The sequence below is a fragment of the Phodopus roborovskii genome, unplaced genomic scaffold (assembly GCF_943737965.1).
Source record: "Phodopus roborovskii unplaced genomic scaffold, PHOROB, whole genome shotgun sequence".
In the NCBI taxonomy this organism is placed as follows: Eukaryota; Metazoa; Chordata; class Mammalia; order Rodentia; family Cricetidae; genus Phodopus; species Phodopus roborovskii.
Window position 1 is genome coordinate 1,439,316 of NW_026126567.1, and position 21,686 is coordinate 1,461,001.

Below are 21,686 nucleotides of genomic sequence, written 5' to 3' on the forward strand. Positions count from 1 at the left end.
ACCTGTCATTATAAATAAATTTGTATAGTTTGCCAAATGGTGTTTGTAGTTAGATGACCACTAATTAATTTAATATTGTCCATTTCTTGGTGGAAAGATCATAGCATTTGGTGACTGCTTTAAAATTAGCATTCCCGATTTATGTGGGAAACTCTCCAGTGACGTACGTGTGTGTGTGTCTGTGTGTGTGTGTGTGTGTGTGTGTGTGTAGGTGTGGAGAGTTCTATGAGCAGAGTTGTGCTGTGTAAAAAATGATGGAACCAAAGGGAAAGGTTCCTTGGATCAGGTTCTCTGATTCTCTGAGTTTCACCACAGGCCTGGAAGGTCTTGGGTGAGCAGTTGAAGGTTTGTAATATTTGCTTGGTGTCTCTCCTTCACCAGTCATCGCTCCATAATTTCTCTCTGATAGAAGAACAGGTGGGGGTGTGTTTAAGGTATTTTTTTTTTTTTTAAATGTGGGCTACTGTGAGTCCAACTTGAAGGAGAAGCACATTGGGACGAGATCACTGCGTGTCCTAGGAGTGGAGTGGGGTGAGTCAGGTGAGCAGTAGTAACAGGGGCTTTTGGTACGTCCTCTGTAACCAGAGTAAGCGTGAGGAGATAGGGAGGCCTTTTCACACAACAGTCGGTGCTTATTTGCATGTGTTCTTACGCCCTTCTCTTGCCAAACTCAGACCTTTTGTGGGTAAGGATCTTACCTTACTGCTAACCATGTTTCTGCTGTGGATCTTCAGTGAGCTAATATCTAGAAAAGAGTGACTATGCAGGAAGGGATGCTATCACTTAGTTCTAACAGTCTTACACTCAAAAGATTGATGAGCACACCAGACCAAGCAAGGTCATACAGACAAAAAAGGAGAGCCTTGCACTGATGTATGGTCAGGGAGATGACAGTCAACAGTGTGCACATGGCAGTTTTTATTGTTGGCTTTGTTCATCAACTGACCATCTTCTTAAGGTTGGTTTTGTGTGTTGCCAAGGTGGCTTGGAGGATAGTCTCTAACATCCTGTGTAAAATGGTTGGTTTGTTTGCTGGTGTACAGTTTGTTGTACCTAGCAAGGTGTTTGGTTTCAATGGCCACTTTTGTCCTGTGCTGGTGGTAGGTACATCATGAGTGACAGCAGCTAGAAAGGTGTCCCATTTCTACCTTCTGTTCCCACCTGCAACAGTCCATAGTGGTGCAGGACTGTATGCACTCAGTGCTGTGTTGTTGTAAAAGTATGATGCAATCAGTTCCATATTTTCAACTTTAAATATTCTTTCTTTGGGGGGGAGGGGTTGAGACAGGGTTTCACTAAGTACCTTTGTAGACTAAGCTGGCCTCGAACTCACAGATATCTGCCTGCCTCTGCCTCCTGAGTGCTAAGATTAAAGGTGTTCACCACCACTGCCCAGCTTTATTTATTCTTTTATTAAGATACCTATTAGTATTTAACTAAAAAATTCGTATTTTTGAATCCTGGCATAAATAGAGATTTCTGAGTAGCTAAGTATGGTTTTATTTGATAGGACTAGATGGTTAAAGGCATGTAAAGCTAGGATGAGAAGTTAAAGTTGACTTCTCTAACACGAATAAATAAAAGACCCAGAGACTGATATTGAGGTTCAAACTTTAAGCTGAATGTCAGAGAAGCAAAGCCTCTGGCCACTAATTCTTACCTCTACTTAAGGCTGAAAAGGCTGATCCACCCACGAGCTCTTCACCAAGCCTCAAACTGCTGCCTCTCCTCAGTGTGGCTGGAGAATGAATGCCTCCTACTGACTACTGAAGACCCTGCTTCTCTCTTTTATACCCTTCTATTGAATGTGATCTGTTACTCTTTCAGACTGACCCAATCTCATGTATCCCTGGGTGGCCTTGAACTCAGATGTGTCTACCTTTTAATCTTGAGTCCTAGGATTAAAGTTGTGTATTATCACCACCTCCTGACCTCTGGTTGCTGGGATTAAAAAAGGCGTGTGCCTGGCTTCTATGGCTTGTGGTTGACTTTGCCTTCTCAATCCTCAGGCAAGCTTCAATAAATCACAAATAATATATCACCACAGACCAGTCAATTTCAGTGGTATATCCATAAAACCACTTTTCATGATTCCTGGGTCTGTGTGTCTGTGTGTGTTGTGTGGTGATGGGAGCATTGCAAAGCAACAGTACAGTGTCTTTGAGAACACATTCCTTGTCAAGCAGTTTGTGAACAGTACTTGAGTTCTCCAAAACAAAGTTCTTTTTACGCATTGGGTTACTGAGTATGCACGTTCAGCAATGCAGATAGGAACTTGTGACTTGGGCATTCACAGTGTCTGTCACTGCCCAGAGAAATTGGTAGCATGAGGAAAATGATGTATGTATAGAAGTGTGACATAAAGCAGAGAGGTGGGAAAAAGTGAAATTTCTGTATGCCTTCTGCTTTTGACTGATTTCTGGAGAGTGAAATTGGAACAATGATTCATCCAGGCGCTGTAGTGTGGGACACTCTGTTACTGTAACACAGGCTGTGGTCATTTTGGGTTTCTTCAGAAGGCATGAGCAAATGTGAGCAGTCTTTTCTGCCCCATAAAACACCATGATTAGAAGCCTGCGCTCTCCCAGTGCTCCCTGCAGACCTGGACTAAGTTCTTCACTAAGGTCCGCTGTGCTACAAGTGGGCTCCTGAAAGGCGCCCATCAGCTACAAGGATATGAAGGACCTTTTAACAAGGTCATTGGAATGGGATTCCCCATAGCATGTGAATGGTGACAAATATCAGTGTAAGAAATAATTTGTGCTTTGCAGAGCCTTATATCTGGCAGATGTGGTAAGGAAGGACGGACTAGTTGAACATAAAAAAAGGGTAATTAGTGCTGGGTTGGCACATGGTGTGTATGTGGCTTAAACAAGAGAGGGCATGCTTATGTTATTGACCTGCAGAGTTGATAATGTGACACCTGTGACATACGGGTGACTAGTGTTAGTGTATACTGGTATAGATCAGCAGAGTTGGGACAGGGAGATGGGAGCCCCTTTGCGAATTTTGGAGCAGGAGCACCTTGTAGTGAGGGACTTAAGTTGGTAACGAGAATTTACACAAGTGGCTTTTGATTTGTGAGCATCACTAGAGTCCCACCGAGATCTGCAGACTGAAGACATTCTTCTGTCTTGATGAGAACCCTTCTTCCTTATGAGTCTGACTTAGACTCTTGCAGCTTGTTGCTTTGGTGTTTTCCTCCGACACCATGTCTGACTCCTCTTGTTTGCTCCATGCATTTTCATTCCCTGTGTTGGAGGTCTGAAAGGGAGCTAGCTGGCCCATCCGCTTGAGTCTCAGAGCTTGTCATGCACAGGTACCACTGTCCCTGTTTTTATATTTCCTGTTTTTTTTTTTTCCTTTTAAATAGAGAAGGTTGAGGGTCTGGGAGTTGCTCAGTGAGTAACAGTACAAGCATGAGGAACCAGCTTAGAATCTCTACTTTCTTTTTAAGAAGCTAGGGATAGCTGATGGTATTTGTAACCCAAGTGCTAAGGGAGGAGAGAAGAGGCAGGAGAGGGGCAAATTCCAGGAGCTCTCTTGCTAGCTAACATAGCTAAAATGGTGAGAGACTTTGTCTTAAAGGAATAAGGGAGCAACAGGAAGATTCCTATGTCCTTCTGGCCTCCCTCTGTATGCACACTTGAGTGTACATGCATACAAGCATGCACACACACACACACACATCCCCAAATATAAAATAGAGGGTTGATGTGGTGGGCTGAATAAGAATGGCCCCTGTAGGTTCATTTATTTGAATGCTTAGTCACCAGGGAGAGGCACTATTTGAAAGGATTAGAAGGACTAGAAGGTGTGGCCTGTTGGAGAAAGTGTGTCTTTGGGGGTAGGCTTTGAGGTTTCAGAAGCCATTCTAAGCTGTGTCTCTGTCTCTTTGTCTCTCTCTCTGTCCATCCCTCCCTCCCCCTCTCCCCCCTCTTCTCCTTTCCTCTCCCCTCCCCTCCCATATCATGTTGTAATTCTCAGCTACTACTTTAGCTTCTGCCTTTATGCTGCAGAGATGATTATGGACTAAACCTCTGAAACTGTAAGCAAACCCCCAGCTAAACACTTTCTTTTATAAGAGTTGCCATGGTCATGGCATCTCCTCACAGCAGTAGAATGGTGGCTAAAACAGTTGAGAATAGCTTTTATTATATTACTAATAGCATTGGACCATAGTAAATGAAAATTCCTTAGTAAGTGTAAAACTTAAATTTTTGCCTTACATTATAAAGTGTCAATTAATTGCTAAATTAAAAAAAGGTTTTTAAAAAATGTGTTTTGAATATTTTATCTGTGTATATGTTAGTGTACCATGTACCTGTAGTGCCTGAGGAGGTCTGAAAAAAGCGTCAGTTTTCCTGAAACTGGAGTTTCAGACAGTTGTTTTTATTGGGAACCAAATCCAGGTTCTCTGCAAGAGCAGCAAGTGTTCTTAGTTGCTGAGCCATCTTGTTGAGTTTAAAAACTGGTATTTTCTTTTGCGCATAATTTGGTGGTTTTCTTCATCACTGGACATATAGGACAGTGGGATGTTATACATCTTATACACAAAGTGTATCATGTGACTCAGTCTCATCCCTACACAGCTTACAGTTGCCATCCTTTGGGGTATCTTTTCCCTGGGCTTTCGCATGGCGGCAGGTGCAGGGGAGAAGGCTAGGCTAGAGCTTGCCTTCAGTAGTGGGTTCGGAGGCATTTTAAATTGCCACATGCTGATATATACAAAGCACATCAAATTGATACCAATTCACCAAACATGTCATAGTTTGTTGTTGTTATTGTTTTTAAGGAAAAATTATTAATGGTATAACCTGGCGTTTCAGAAGATCTTGGTTCAGAAGGTATAGAATTGAAGTGATGTGAAGGTGGAGTTGTTGAAATATCTTATATTTATTGCCCAATAAAGAATTGGGAAGAGAATTTTTTGTGCCCCCCCCAAAGTTTTTCCTTTTCAGAAAAATACTGCTGCATGAGAAACAATTCCTTTATGAGATTAAGTAAGACTTTTTATGTGATGTGCTTGTTAAGATTTCTCATAACTAACTAGACTGTTTTTGGTCTTTCACCATCATTTCTCTGGGTGTGTTTTCCAGGGCATTATTCAGAAGATAGTGGACAGTCACAAAGTAAAGCACGTGGCCTGCTATGGATTTCGCCTTAGTCACCTGCGATCAGAGGAAGTTCACTGGCTGCATGTGGATATGGGAGTCTCCAGCGTGAGGGAGAAATACGAACTCGCCCACCCACCAGAGGAGTGGAAGTAAGATTCTAATGCACTGGAGTGCTATTGTGCCCAAATTCTGAACACCAAAATCACCAAGAGACCCACTCTGATGCAAAAGCAAAAAGAGTCTTTTATTGTTGTTTAACGACTCAGACCTCTCAATTATTCATCACAGCGGGTGGAATGAGAAGACCCCGAGAGTCGGGGAACTTACTGAGATATGCGAGGGGTGTGTCTAGGGGCACTATGGACGACCTGTCCTGTGCTGATTGGTCAACTGGTTGTTGTGGCCTATCGGCCCTCCCAGGGCGGTTGCTATGCTCTGCACATCACTGTTGTGCCACTTTTGCCCTAAGTCAAGCATGCCTAGAGCTGTAACGCACATCCAGAGGCCACCAGCTAACTTCTGATTGGTTCCTTGCCATGGGGGGGGGGTGTCTGACCTAGGGCAGCCCCTGCCAGGTCAGAAGGCAGGAAACTAAGCGCAGGCGCTGAGTCTGTTTGCTAAAGCAGGGAGCTGGTGAACGTCTGGTCCCTTCAATGCGACCATGCTGGATTACTTCATGTTAAAAATATGCACAAGAGGATGAATGTGTGTGTCCGCTTTTATGCTACTTGTTATCACTATTCCTGTATAGAGGAGATTGCCTAGTAATTACTAACCAGCGCTTTCTTTAGAACGTGTAGTTGGATGTGTCTCTTCCCATTCCTTGTCTTCTGTCACCATGGTCTTTGCTGATGATCACAGTTGTTCTACATTCCTGGCTTGCACCTCCGCTGTAAATGGCACTACTGCTTTATGATGCAGTGTTGACCTCTCGTATAGTGGGGTCTGACTTGTCCAGGAGGAGGTCACAGCTGTGGTCTCAGCAGTGGGCTGAGAGCATGCTCATGTCCAGTAATCTGTACTCATCCGAAAAGAATGGTGCACATTTATGCACATATAGGATGGCAGTGGGAGTGAGCTCAAACAGGAGTGAAACTGAAGTTATTTTAACATGATTAAAACAATTCCCAGTCATTTATCCTTTTCCTGTTTAACACCTATTTTTATGAATAAATGATTTTTCTTTTAGTTAAAAAATCTTAAATCTAAAATGGTTTCGAGAGAAGTATATCTTTAAAAAGTAGTCTTCTTTCATGTTGTACCCTCAGGCATGCCCTCAAGAGGGTCAGTAGCTTAAACAAGGGCCTGGATCAACAGGAAAGCCAGCTTATTTAGATAAAATACAAATTCATATAGTTCTTTGTCAGTTGTGTAGTATATCAGAGAATGCAACTGGAGTAAGCAAGCTATTGCTGAAGAGTATATTTAGGCTGGTTTATATCAACTGATAGGGAAGAAAGATTTGACTTCTAAAACTTAATCAGACAATTCAGTGTTTAAAAATTAAATATCTAGCTGGGTGGTGATGGGGCACGCCTTTATCCCACCACCCGGGAGGCAGAGACAGAGGCAGAGGCAGGCGGATCTCTGTGAGTTTGAGGCCAGCCTGGTCACACAGAGAAACCCTGTCTCGAAAAAACAAAAACAAAATAAAGATTAAATGTCAAATGAAAATAACTGCAGGTTTCCTTGTTCCAGTTATATGACGTTCTTCTTTTGTACAGACACTTTAGGGGAAACATCATTCTCTCACTTTATGCTTAGAGAATTTCAGTCTCTTGAGCACCAGCTTTTCTGTTGTTCTTCTAAGCCAATTTGTTTTACTTTCAATCAAGTAAGCAGAGCAGGGATTACTATTGCTGAAACAGGATTTGATGTTTGAACAATTACTAACCCATGAATGAAGAGTTGAATATTGCTGAAACCATTGCAGAGATGACCAGAGGAAGCAGGCTCATATGCATGAAGAAGTAAAGATGCTGCAACCCTCCTTGTCTCCCTCCTTTGTGATATGTATTCGTGATGTGCGTGTGTACACGCCATCCTTGTGCCTGTGCCCGCTATTAAATCCTCACATGTCCTTGAATGGAACACAGAAGTCATCTGTGTAAAAGCCTACAGGTGGGCAGAGAAGAGGAGGGATTGTTGGGTGAGGTCAAGAGTTTTCAAGGCAGTGCTTGGAAAGGTCCTGGAGTGTCCAGTTTCAATGTTTGAGTCTCATCTGCTTAGAAATGTCCTGTGTTGCTTCTCTACATGCAGGGCCAGCTCCAGGGTTTTGTCTGCTTTGTAGTTTGGCTCCTTTCAGATTTTGTCTTCTACTAAACTCTTGAGTATAGCTTGGAAGTGTTTTCATCAGCCTCTGTTGGGGTCTGAGTCTCTTCTTGTGTTGTCTTTGGTAGTTGTTGAGGAAGCTAGCCCTCTGTCTCTTTCCGACTTGCTTGGTTCTGCATCCTCCTCTGCTTTTACCCTTTAAACATTTTCACTTGCCCCATTTGAGCCTCCAGCTTTCTTAATGGCTTTCATAACACATCAAGAGTGTTGTCTAAGGGTGTGACTGGAATATACTCTTCTGCCCCGAACCAATGGGTGGATTGCTTTGATTTCTGAGTGCCTAGAGTCTGTGTTTGTTTACCTTTTTCCCTCAGGAACTGTCATATTCATCACTCTGCTTCTGGCTCTGTTTGTCTAGAGTAAAATATACTTTAATGAAAATGGAGTAAGGTAATATTGATAGTGTTGTACTAAAATAAGCAAGAGAGAAAATGATACGTATAATAGGATTCAAATAGCAACCAGTGTTTATTACAATAATAATAATAATAATAATAATAATAATAATAATAATAGAATGCATTGTTGCCAACTAAGTTTTGTTTGGCTCTGTTTGATAATTTTGATAATATTTGTGTTATCAGTAGGGTGATTTTCCTTGAATTTTTCCCTATCAACTAGACTATTATTTAAGTGTTTCTTCCATATTGGCTGTTGACTTGTTCTCGTGTATCAGGACAATCAGCTTAGTCATCCATCCATCCATCCATCCATCCATCCATCCATCCATCCATCCATCCACTCATTTATAGGCAGGTTCTCAGTGTGTAGCCCTGGCTATCCTGGATGGAACTCACTATGTTTACCAGACTAGCCTAGAATTTGCAGAGGTTCTCCCATTTATACTTCCCATGTGTTGGGAGTAAAGCCATGTAGCACCATACCCAATGAAGAGAGTAAACTTTTTTGTTTTTTGTTTTTGTTTTTCCAGACAGGGGTTCTCTGTGTAGCTTTGTAGACCAAGCAGGCCTCGAACTCACAGAGATCCATCTGTCTCTGTCTTCTGAGTGCTGGGAATAAAGGCATGTGCCACTGCTGCCACCACTGGTCGAGAAGAGTAAACATTTTTATGATGCTCTTTTACCCTTCCTTCCTTCCTTCCTTCCTTCCTTCCTTCCTTCCTTCCTTCCTTCCTTCCTTCCTTAATTCTGTCCAGATGAGTCTTTGTTCTTCAGAGATTAATTGGTTGGTGCTTTCATCCTTTTTGAAATGATTGTATGTAGTTGTGTGGCCAGACATGGAGATACACACCTTTAATCCCAGCTAAGGCAGCCTGGGCTACCTAGTGAGTTTCTGGGTAACCAGGATTTCATAGCAAGACCCTATATCTGAACAATCAGTCAAGAAAAAGCAATGGGAAGTGAATGTGTTGTGGGTTCCTACACAAGCTTCTTTTTATGCTGTTCCAACATTATATTGTTTATATTTGTCTGCTTGGAAATGACATGGGAATGTATTGGACTGGTTTTGTTTGTTTAAATCCTTCCTCTGTTTCTGTGTGTAAGACTGTAGTGCCTTCCTTCATTCACACTTCACATTGTGAAACATGCCTCATTTTTTCTCACATTCCTCTTGTCAATAACATGTCGTGATCCAGAGGATGTACCTTGGTGCCAGGTCAGTGCACTAAGTCTACCCATGCCCTGACTGACTTTGCCACTAGGTTTATACTGCTCTTGGTTTGGGTTTGTTTGCTGTTTTGTCACGATTATGTTAAGGTTCTTTGTTTTTTTTTTTTTTTTAAATTTACACAATCAGGTGTTCTTTTTGCTTAGTTTGTTTTGATTATTTTGAGACAGGGTCTTTCTGTGTAGCCCTGGCTGACACGGAGCTTGCTATGTCAAATAAGATGGCCTTGAACTCACAGAGACCCACCTGCCCCAGCCTCTTGAGTGTGGGGATTTAAGGTGCACTCTACTACTGCTGGCCCATCAAGATGTTTTTAGTGCATGATACCAGGAAGCCTGTCCTGGCAAAATAAATTTACCCAGAGCTCTGTCGGGGTCATTAGGCTGTGGTGGAGATATTTAGGTTTCTTCTGTAACTGTTTCCCCTTTATAATGAAACACTGAGACCATGCAGAAAATTTGCTTTTGCATCTGTGTTTAATGTAGCTGTACTTTTTGCTAATCTTAGTATCAGGTCTAACAGATCTTTCTTTCTCTGTTTTTTGTTTGTTTGTTTGGTTGGTTTTGTTTTTGTTTTTCGAGACAGGATTTCTCTGTGTAGCAGCTCTAGCTGTCCTGGAACTTGTTCTGTAGACCCGGCTGGCCTTATAGTCACTGAGATCCACCTGTCTCTGCCTCCCCAGTGCTGGGACTGACGGTGTGTGCAACCACTGCCCAGCCTAATAGATCTTTTGAGTCTACTTTAGCTTTTCTGAGATAGCCTTCTGTTCTCAGTAGTTGTTTAACTTGTAGACATCTTATGCTTACAGTTGGTGTGAGCTCAGGAAGCAAGATACCGTTGCCACTACTGAGAACAGATTGCTTTGGAGCATTAACAAATGATAACTTTATTTGGGGCATGATATATTTAACTGGTGTTTGGAAATCCGTGGAGAAGCAACATACTAGCTCTTAGCATGGTAACAGATGTGTAGAGTCAGCAGTTTTTGAATGGGGGCCTGTTTCCTTTACCGCGCAGCTCCCTTTGTCACTTCCTTTAGACCATGGTCATGAGCCGCTGCCTCAGAGTCTCTGAGTGCCCTCCATCACTTTCAGTGCTTGCGTCCTTTGCACATAGATGTCTGGTTTTCCAGCCCACACAAAGACATAGCTTTTTGAGAGCTAGCACCCTTCATTTAAGTGTTTGTTGAGTAGTGGCTAACATGACCTAACTTAAGGCCATTTATGGTGATGTGCAAATGGCTGTTTCACAGTTGTGTGTACATGATCATTTATTTCTCCAGCATCCTAGTGAATGAATTGAGTCTCATTGATGTGGTGGCTGACAGTGAGTTAGTGACATGGCTCCGTCTTCTTGATTAAGAGCCTCTGTTCTTATAAAAGACAGCACCTGTGTAAAATGCTGGAAAATTTCTAAGCTCCTAGTTGTTACCTGTAGCTGATACCCAGAGTTAGCAGTTTTTGAAGGGGGGCCTGTTTCCTTTACTGCGACAGCTGGCAGGGCACTCACAGTGAAGACTCTTGTGGCTTTGAAACATGCTGAGAAAGTCTTTTGTAGATGCAGAAAGCCAAGGACCGTACCTCTGTACTCGTTACTGCTGACGAGAAGCAGTGCATATAAGTAGGCAGTTCCCAGTAAGTCCTCCTGTCTGCAGTTACTGAATGCCGTCTTGGGCAGAAGTGAAGTAGAACCTGATTCGTTGCCAGTGTTCTGTTTTGAGAGGGTCTCAGTGTTAGTATTCAGGCACTCACTGTGAAGCCCAGCTTCCCTGCGATTGTCTCACAGCCCTCCTCCTTCTGTCTTCCATGTACCAGGATCGCAGGTTTACCCCCACCATACATGCCTGATGTTGTATAGTAAGAGAGGTCTGTTGTGTGGATAGTGAACGCCTTAAAAGATACTGTTAACCAGGCGGTGGTAGAACACACTTTTAATCCCAGCAATTCAGGAGCCAGAGGCAGGCTGATCTCTGTGAGTTCAAGACCAGCCTGGCTATAAAGTGAGTTCTAGAACACCCAAAGCTGTTACACAGAGAAACTGTGCCTCCAACAACAAGAAGAAGGTATCATCATGAAAATTTTAGAAATCAGTTGGATATGGTAGCACACACCTTTAATTCCTGCACTTCCCAGAGGGAAGTGTGGCTCTTTTATGAGTTTGAGGCCAACCTGGTCTATATAGTGAGCTCCAGTCTAGTCTCAAAACAAATAGAAAACAAAATAAAAATGAGTTTTCATAGTAGCATTGTTCCAGTCATCAAAAAGTTGAAACAGTTTCCATGGCCACAGTCAGTGTTAGGGATAAAAACTAACCTTTTGATGTAGTATCCTCCAAAGAGGCTGGAACTGCTGCTCTAGCTGCATATACTCTCATTTGCATGTTGCTGAATGAAACACCAGGCACTCCGCAGTGTAAATCTGCTGTGGTGGGGTTGCTTGAGGATGGGGCTAAGTGCAGGCCTTTGTTGTCCTCACGCTCTAAATTGTAGCACCTGCTGCATAGGCTCACAAGGTTTGTCCATTTAAACACTGATGTGGTCTTATCTCAAAACTGTACTTCAGAGTTAATTGGCAGTGAGTTACTCAAAATAACGATGGCAGTTGTGGAATATAAACTGAGAAAATGATTTATTTCTAATCATTGCATTTTGTGAATTGTCTTCCAGATATGAATTGAGAATTCGTTACTTGCCAAAAGGATTTCTAAACCAGTTTACTGAAGATAAGCCGACGTTGAATTTCTTCTATCAACAGGTATAAAAACACTTTCTTTCCTGCACTGCTTTGCTTCTTAGAGTCACCTTTATTTTGTGTTTTTGTTTTAGAGTAATATAAAACCTTATATTTGAGAAACTATAAATATAGAGAAGTCCTGGGTTAAGAGTGTTAGCTCATGAAAAGTGACTACGTTTTTACTCTTGAGTTTTGTTGTGCTTGGTCACATCGTGACAGGTGCTTGTTCTGTGGGTGGGCAGTAGGCCCGTGGTCACTGTTCAGGAACCATGCTTAAACATCAGTCAGTTTGTTGTGCAGAAATTGCTGTCAGTGAACTTTGATAATTTTTGATGCCAAGTTTCATAATAAAGCAAAGTGAGACTTCTTTTTTAAAAAGCCAAAGGTAATTACTTGTAGCATGTCTTCTTTTTGTTTGTTTGATTTTTTTTTTTTTTTACTTAAATTTGAAACAAGCTTGTTTTACATGTCAATCCCAGTTCCCACACCCTCCCATCCTCCCCTGTTCCCCCCACCAACCCCTATCTCATTCCCTTTCTGCTCCCCATGGCCATCATGGTGGGGAGCATGGCAGCACACAGGTATGCATGACCCTGGAGCAATAGCTGGAAGCTTATATTTTGATCCACAAGTGCAAGGCAGAGAGAGCTAAGTGGGAATAGTTTGGGCTTTGAAACCTCAGAGCCCACCTAAGTAACACACCTCATCCAACAAAGCCATATTTCCTAATCCTTCCCAAATAATTTTACAAGCTGGGGGCCAAGAATTCAAACATTCTCATTCATACAACTATATTCCACTCCCTGGCCCCCATAGGCTTATAGCCATATCATAATGCAAAATGCATTTAACCTGACTTCAGTGGTCTCCATAGTCTTTTAGTGTCAACACAGTTTAAAAGCTCAGAGTCTTCTGAGACTCAGGGCAATCTCTTAATTTTAACCCCCGTAAACTCATAAAGCAAATTACATATTTAAGCATAAAAATGACACAGAATATGCATTACAATTCCAAAAGGAAGGAAAGGGGACATAGTGGTGGAATACTTGCTTTGGCAAGATGGAAATTCTGCAGGGCAAACTCCAAAACCTGTAATGCTATGTGTGATGTCTGGAGGTTTAGATGGCTTTGCCGTGTGCCTTCTTCACTCTGAATACTGTGACTGGAGACAATGCCAGGTCACTGGAGACCAAGTATTCCCATTTGCTAATCAAGCTCTGTCTCTTTAAAATTTGTTTTTGAAACCCTTTATAAATTGTCTTGTGAGCTTTGTATATAAAGTAGGACTAATAAAACCAGCCCTGAATAATTACAAGGATCAGAAGTGATTTATATAAAAATACTATCCCCAGGGCCTTACTGCTCGTAGATGTTCCTTAAATAGTGAGTCTACAACTTTCAGGCTTTCTCCGAGGCAGTAAGATGGGATTGTGAGCATGCTGGTGTCCAGACTGAATGAGCATTGTCATAAATTATCTCAGTGTGAGGGGAATAGCTGTATGCATATGTACTGTTTGAAGTACGGTACCGTTTACATCATTTAACAGTGGGCGTACATTCTCGGAAATTCGTCTTTGGGCAGTTTTGTCACTGTGCAGACATCACAGAGTACTTGCACAAACTAATAAGGGTATATCACCATACAGGTCTTAAGGATCAAACCCTGTTTTTGTGGTCATTTTATTGACTGGAATGTCATTGTGTGATATATGACTATATTCATAGATGCTGAAGTGCTTGACCAGTCTGGTTTATTTCACAAATAAAAGCAGTGTATTCTGATAGGATTAGTAAAGTTGTAGTTAAAGTGATTCACTAGGGAAATGAGCAGTGAAGGTCAGGAGCCCTGAGTCTTACAGCACAGTCTTAGGATGGGACTGTGCTTTGGCTGCAGAGAACACTGGAGCAGAAATGGTTTCAGGCTGTGAATTAATTGCTCTGGATTTTGGAGTAAAACTCATATGTGAAGGCATGAGTGACTTAGGGCACTTGATTTGATTTTCCTACCTTTGAACAGTGTGTAGAAATTTCAGTAACTGATCCTCTGGACATTCGGTTAATGCTCTGTTTATCATCCTTACGGCACTGAAAGTCCGCAGCTGTACCTTTGAAACCTGCCCCAAGTGATTGAAAGCCACTGAATCATCTGTGGCTTTCCTCCCTCCACAAAAGTAGGAAGTCTCTATGGGAATTGTGAGTTTAAGTGACACTCATACTACATTATTCCAACTGCTCAACAGTAAGCTGAGAGACAGGCGTTTGGGCTCTGTACAGGTTGGTTTGTTTCTCCAAGCAGTTTCAGTAGATAAGCAGTGACAGACACGGGACCTGGAGGTTTTGCAAGCAAAGATAGCGCAGTGGTGGCTGTGTGCTGAATGGGATCAAAATCCTTAAGATAGAAGCTGGTAGACTAGGAGATAATAGTTGAAAGTGTTTGGAAGTAGTCAATGTACTTTTCCTACAAAGAGCCAGAGAGTGAGTATTTTAGGCCATGAGGACCAAGAAACCAATAGGAAACCAATAAGAAAGTGGTGTATAGCAAGGTGAAGCCAGTTTTGGTAAACATTTGTGTTGGTGTTGCTCATAATGTAATTAATTATAGATTTTGATAATACAGATGTGTTATGAGGGAAGGCAGACAATGTTCCACTCTAGGTTAGGAGTACATGAACCCTGTCTTCAAAATCAAGTACAGATTTTTGTCTCTTAATGCAAAATTGTGAGGTGATTTTGTGCATTTCAGCTTTGCAAATGTCTTCATGCTGACAGGTATTCAGACACACTGGTGTCAGTCATGCGTACTTTGTGTGTGTTTCACTTTAAATTTATTGTTATTTGCATATGTGTGGTTTATATATATATGATTGTGGACATCACATACCATAATGTGTGTGTGGAGGTCAGAGGACAAGTTTCACAAGTCCCTTTTCTCTCTCTACCGAGGGTTCCTGGGATCAAAATCAGGTCATCAGACCTGTGTAGCAGTTCTTTTATTGGCTCAGCCATCTTGCTGGTCTGCGTTTTAGTGTTTTGAGACAAAGACTCACTGTGGGATGACAACATCTGGTTCGATCTGTGTTTAATTGAGGTTTCTCTAGGTTAGACTTAGGTGTGTTACTTTACAAATTAGTAACGTAGAGTGGACAGTTTGGTGGGGACTTTGAGGTTGCACATTGGATTTTGAAGTACGTGGATTTTTGTGGCCCTTGCTCTGAGAGCCCCGCATGCTTTCAGAGTATGGGTTATTGCTCAGAGAAGAGTTGTGCAGCTGTTTAGTCGGAATGCAGGAAGACTGTGGAGCAGCAGAGTGTTGTTGTGGTGCGGTGTGTCAGTTGTTCAAAGCCACACACAGACACAGTCTTAACCTGCACGAGCCGGCCTTGGTAAAAGGCTCAGTGGGCTGGCAGCCTAGTTCAGTCCCTGGAACCCATGTAAAGGCAGTAGGAGACAACCAGCTCCATTGAGCTCTCCTCTGACCTGCATACTGGTACCACAGATCATGCGTGTGCATACACATGGAAGACTTAGGTCTTTAGTTATTTTGGGTATTACTTATTTTGTATCCAGATTCAGCATAATTTTTGACAGAGTGTGAATATGTAAAAAGCATTCAGCAAATATTTAGTAATTGATCATATTGCAAACATTCCTGTTTCCCATTCCTTTATTTCAGGTGAAGAGTGACTACATGCTAGAGATAGCTGATCAAGTAGACCAGGAAATAGCTTTGAAGTTGGGTTGTCTGGAAATTAGGTAGGTGGTAACGCTACATTGATTCCATGTACTGTTTTATTTTCTAGGTGCTTTCCTCTTTATAAAATTACCAGTAAAATCTTGATTAAATTGAGAGAGAGTTCCACATTACTTAACTATTATTTGGATCTGTCTTTTGTAGTTATGATTTAACAGCCTAAACATTTCTTATATATACATGTCAGTTTTTGTGTTCCCTCATTTCAGGCGATCCTACTGGGAGATGAGGGGCAACGCCCTAGAGAAGAAGTCCAACTACGAAGTGTTAGAGTAAGTACCGCACTCTTGAGAACATTCAGACTCTGAACACACCCCTCCTAGTTCATCTCTATTTAGAAGTTGCCTGAAATGATGGCTTCACAGTCTTTATTTGGAGGAGAAAAGGCTTTTAAGAAAAAAAAATCCTGATGGCCTTAATTTTATTCACAAACATTTAAATATATTGACAAATATCGTATGGCTGATAATGTGTAGGTCCTAGCAATGTACATATATGTATGCATACACAAATGTATTTTTCTTTTTAAAGGTATACAATAATTTCACTGAGGTGATACTTTGCTTCTGTTTTACATTGAAATTATGAATTGCCCATAAAGCCTGGCATTGGTGGTAAATGCTTTTAGTCCTTGGGAGGCAGAGTCAGGTGGATCTTGGTGAGTTCAAGGCCTGCCTGGTCTGTACAGTGTGTTCCAGGACAACCAGGACCATCCCACAAAAAAAACTTGTCTCAAACCCCCCACCCAAAAGATGAATTGCCTATAAATTGGGTATTAATCATTCACTTCCTCTGTGGATCAATTAAGGAAATTTTAACAAATGGAGAAATGAGAATTATTTGCTACTCATGCATCAAAAAGTGTAAAATATAAAAAAAATTTCTGGTGATATTAATTTTTATATTAGTCTATTGTATTTGGTTGTTTTAAATATGTGTAAGGGAAACTGGACCTTGTGTCTTGATAGAAATTTTACATTTAACCTTGTTGAAATTTATTCAACAAGACAGTTGATATTTATTGTAGCTGAGTGAAGCGATGTTTTACTGTCATATACCACTATTGTTTCCATCTGTATTTGACTGATGTTTTCGTGGTATTTAGAATGATGTACTAAAATAACATCAAAGGTCATCTACAACTCCTCTGTTGTAATGAAAATGGTTTTGGGTTTTATTTAGATTTTCTAGGTCAGAATAGTACTTTTATAGTGTAAGAGTTTTACATTCCCCCATCTTGAAAGTAGGAGCTTGCAAGACAGATATGGCCATAGAAAAAGAAAAGTAGAAGCGTTTTGCAAAACAGTTAGTGTTAGTAGTAGATAGAACAGGGCGATTTTGGCTATTGGTAAGTGTCCTCGGTTCCAAGCTGTTCATTGTGTTTCAAGTGCCTAAAGCTCATGCATCTGCTATTTTCTGAGCTTATGACGTCTTCCATTAGGTTCATGGCAGTGTGTGCATAGCAGACAATAAGTATGTTTATGAAGGCATGTCACATGCGTTGTATACACTACTGATAAGTTAATTACAAAAGAAGTCATTTTCAGTAGAATTTTTACTGTCCTTCATTGGATAGTTTAGGTCTAACATTCACTGTATTTTATGTTTTTTGTTTAAAGTAGCTACATTTTTTAGCCTTAAAAGTCTCCATAGTGCTTGAAATGCATATTGCTGGGATTAAGAGAAACCATTAAAGGTTTTTGTGTTGTCTTTTGTCATCATGGTCATATGAGATACGGTATCATTTTTCCTGCTGGCCTTGAACTTCTGATCTTCCTACCTTCACTCCCAAGTACTGGGATTATAGGTGTCCATCTGGGTGAAGTGTTTGGAGAAAGTTTTATATTCAAGTTCCTCAGTTAGGAATGAATTAAGGTTTGTACTACAGTTGATGAAAATTGGCTTCTAGAAATACAGAAAGGTAACAGGAGAATAAAGCAGCAAAAGCTGGCACTTTCAAATGTGGTGTGGTATTTTGTGAGAAAGCAGAAAAATGGACTGTGGGGGGTTACAAAGGACTGTGGTCATTACTACTTGAACACAGCAGGAAGAGGCAGAGCAGTGTGAATCAGATCCTGCGTAGAGGACGTGGCTGCATGACATGGTTTGAAGTGGTCAGTTTGTGTATATATGTGGTGGTCAAACAAGTAAATGTGGGTACTGCAGGAAAGGATCTCACATCCTGTGACTGTTTGCTCTGATGGTTGAATGTGCTTCAACTTGTAAACACCTGAGCTTTTGCAGTCCCACCACGGTGACTCTCCAGTTACATCGTTTGTATGGTGTCACTTCCCACCTCGAAGCATTGGTGATGGCTGAGTGGTGGTTGCATGTGCAGAGTGCGTGGCGTCAGGCCGAGCTCTCCTCTGCTGCTTGACCACAAGGCCTCTGTGGTGCTTGCCTGTTGGTGTCAGGAGAGAAGTGGATGTTGTGATCCCAGCACTGAGCCTGAGTTGACTGTAATCACGTCTGCGCAGAGCACAGATGATTAGCCAGCATAAAACCAAATCGTGTAGAACTCTTCCAAAGAACATTGGCAAAAACGAGTAACAGTATAGGGCTCATCAGTTGGGTTAATTTGGAGCACATTTGAAAAGATTTTAGTTTGTTTTCAAAGGTAATGAAATGTTCTCTAATTAGAGAAAGTTAAAGTTACATTGTCAACTGGTGGGGACTTACCATAACATCTTCTCAGTCTTAATAAAGAACTTTAGGGTTTTTCATGCCTTGTTTCTAATGTAAACCAGATGAGGTTAGACGTGGATCCTGCCAGTTCATCCAGCCTTCGGTTGGCTGAAGGTGTCTTCTCTCTGAAGAAGCCCGTGCTTGAGTGTGTACACTTGTCCTTTTCTTAAGCTTATCTTATTCCTCTTCCTTGTTTTGCCCTTTCCCCTCCCCTTCCCTTCCTTCATGACCAATGCCTTAACTAACCTGTACTAATCTGTTTAAAAATTAAGACCTTAATAAACTCCAGCTTTGCTTAAAAAATTAGACCAGTTTTTCCATGTTGCCAAAGTGGAAATGTGTTAATGCAGGACTCATCAGGCTAGTATGTTGTTTTCCATCTGATCAGTAACCTGTAATGCCTGTTGAGGTATTTGGCTATTTATTATCTTCTGTGGAATAGCAACCGTCTACAGGATCAGCCTGTTTCATGTACTTTTTTTTTTTATTACAGATGAAATGAAATACCTCTCACTTGTATCAATTTTGTATTCCTCTTGCCTTTTGCTTTCTTTTTGGGTGGGCTGGGTCTTGCTTGTAGCCTAGGGTGCCTTCAGCACTCTGTCCTTTGCCTAGCCTCTCAAGCTCTGGGAGTACAGGTGTGTGCTCCCATGTTTTGCTGGCATTTCTAACACATCTGTATTTTTCTTTATTAATCCTGAAGTCTTTGCCAATTTAGCCCCATGTCTGTGGTGACAGTTACGTATGTTCCTGTCCCCCTTGTGTGTGTGGCACTCACAGATGCACATTTCTCCTTTCTTTCTTTTTTTTTTTTTAAATAGTTTTTTGACACAGGGTTTCATTGTATCCCTGGCTTTCCTGAATCTTACTATACCAGGCTGATCTTGCCTGCCCGTGCATCAATTGCTATGCTTTTGTTTCTTAATCTAGTAGTCTCCTGTTGTGCTCTTGTGGCAAGGGATGGAAATGAGGTGAGCGTGCTTGCTTGCTTGTTTTTTAAGATGTTCAGTGTGCAGGCTGGAAAGACAGCTCAGCTGTTAAGGGTGCTTCTTGCTCCTCCAGAGGTGGAGGGCCTCACACCACTTACACTCTAACTCTGATGCATCTGACACCGTCTTCTGGCTTTCAGGAGCACAAACATGCATGTGGCATATACTCGGACAGATACCCGCATAGATATATGCATCAATACAAAATACATCTTTAAAGGAATGATGGTTAAATGTCTATTTTAAACCGTTGTAAATTGGAACTGAAGAGATGAGTTGGTGTCTCAGAGCACTGACTGCTCTTCAGAGGCCCTGGTCTGATTCCTAGCCTCCACAGTAGTTCACAATCATCTGTGACTCCAGAACCAAGGGATCTGACACTTTCGTATGGACTCCAAAGGTAACAGACACACACTCGATGCACAGAAATACATGTGTGCAAAACAGGTAAAACTTTTTTTTTAATTTCTTGAGAAATTAAATCAGCAAATTTATTTCTGTTCTTACCTTTCCAATGTGTGTGTTTACTTACTTTGTATTTATGTTTATATTTTGAAGAAAGTTGTTACAGTATAGCCCAAACTGACTCATGATCCCCTTGCCCCTTTCTCCCCTGAGTTCTGGTTATGGGTATGTATGTATGTATGTATGTATGTATGTATGTATGTATGTATGTATGTACCAAGTCTGGCTGTTTTTATATTATATTTTAGGTTTCCTGTTATCCCAGTTGTATTTGGTCAGAGCATGGTTTATAAGTGCCCTTATGTGGTGAGTGTGCCTTAATGGATGAGTTAAGACCACTGCCACCACCACATTGTGTTACCTAAATGCATGAAACACATGACAGAGTGGAGAGGCATGATTGCTCATATGTCTCCACACAATCTTCAAGGCCTGGGTTCAATACATAGTACTTCCTGTGCAATTACTATGTGTATGTTTATTTCCTACTTCAGCCTTCTCTTTTAAAGATTTGTTTATTATATGTACAATGCTCTGTCTGTATGTATACCTACAGGCCAGAAGAGGGTACCAGATCTCATTACAGATTGTTGTAAACCACCATTTGATTGCTGGGAATATAAACTCAGGGTCTCTGGAAGAATAGCCAGTGCTTTTAACCTCTGAACCTTCTCTCCACCCGTAATGTTCAGCCTTCTTTCTTACCTGCATGTTGTGTCTTTAGGCGTGGTAAAATACAGTAGTCATAATAGCCTTGTCATAATGGTTTATTCTCATGGGCCTCAATGTTTGGAGGCTCCATGTTCAGTCATACAAACATAATGTGTAAATCTTTTTGTGAAATTCTATATAGTGATTTCTTTATTGTTTTGATTTTGTCTTGTCTTTTTTAGATTTTTTTTAAAGAAATTTGTGTGTATGAATGCCTTCCCTGGATATACACACATATGAGTGTGTCTACCATATGCATGCTTGGTACCCGAGTAAGTCAAAAGAGGGTATCAGATCCTCCAAAGTGGCAGTTACAGATGCTTGTGAGCCTTCCCACTGCTAGTCCAGGCTCTGTGGTGCTAGCTTCTTCTTCCTTCTCAGTACCCTCTTTGTCCATGTGTGGGTGTCCATAGCTGTCTTAGGCTTTGTACATAGTACTAATCATGTCCTACGAGGGCCCCTAACTAATCGTAGATGGTGAATTTGGCTCCAGGGGCTTCATTTCTGAAAATTGCAGTGATGGTTTCTGAGGAGAGCCAGGGATGGCACCACTTCTGCCTCCCTCGGTCCCCAGTTCAGTGTCTAAATTGAGGGTTATTTATCTCAGCACATACAGCTTCAACCATGCATCTCAGTAAGAGGTTCCTATGGGGGTTATGTATACAGCCAGGGAATTGTGCAAATGTTGTATTAACTCTATCAATCAAACCATCTTTAGAATATCTCAGTCTGTAGATATTATCTTGTGTGTGTGAGTACACATGTGTACACACTCGAGCATGTACATACCCATGCATGTGTGTGCACACACGCCCCTGCCTGTCTGTATGTATGTTTGTTTAAGTCAGGGTTTCACTTATAGAGTTCAGAGTGGTCTTGAACCTAGGATCCTCCTGCTTCAGCTTCTAAGAAGCCAGGATTACAGACATGTATCACCATTATTCATGGCTTCCTTTTTCATAAAGTAGGTTACTTATAAATATGTTTAGTTTAATTTGTTTATTTGTTGATTTTGGCCTTTTAAGCTAGTTCCAAGCTGATCTTGGACTCAATGTGTAGCCTAGAATGACCTTCATCCTCTCCATCTCCAGGTGCAAGGGTTACAAGGTGTTTGTCCCCAGCCTTAGAAGTTATTTTATGTCGATTTTGGTGAAAAAATTCTTTCTGTCGTCTTGGGGACCCCCCTATTTCTTGAAAGGTAGATTTATTAATAATATTTCTAGATTAATAGTTAATTTTCTCAGTGCTTCACAGATACTTACAGATACTCGCTTAG

The 21,686-nt window shown here is 41.3% G+C and overlaps 1 protein-coding gene across 1 annotated transcript in view; it reads left to right on the forward strand.

Annotated features, from left to right (window-relative positions):
* The window catches only part of Ptk2 (protein tyrosine kinase 2), a 140,955-nt gene that overhangs the window by 17,924 nt on the left and 101,345 nt on the right, over positions 1-21,686 (forward strand). The window contains 4 exon segments of the mRNA XM_051202695.1: positions 5,100-5,266; positions 11,743-11,830; positions 15,483-15,562; positions 15,770-15,832. Of these exon segments, the coding sequence (XP_051058652.1) occupies positions 5,100-5,266; positions 11,743-11,830; positions 15,483-15,562; positions 15,770-15,832 (398 nt within the window).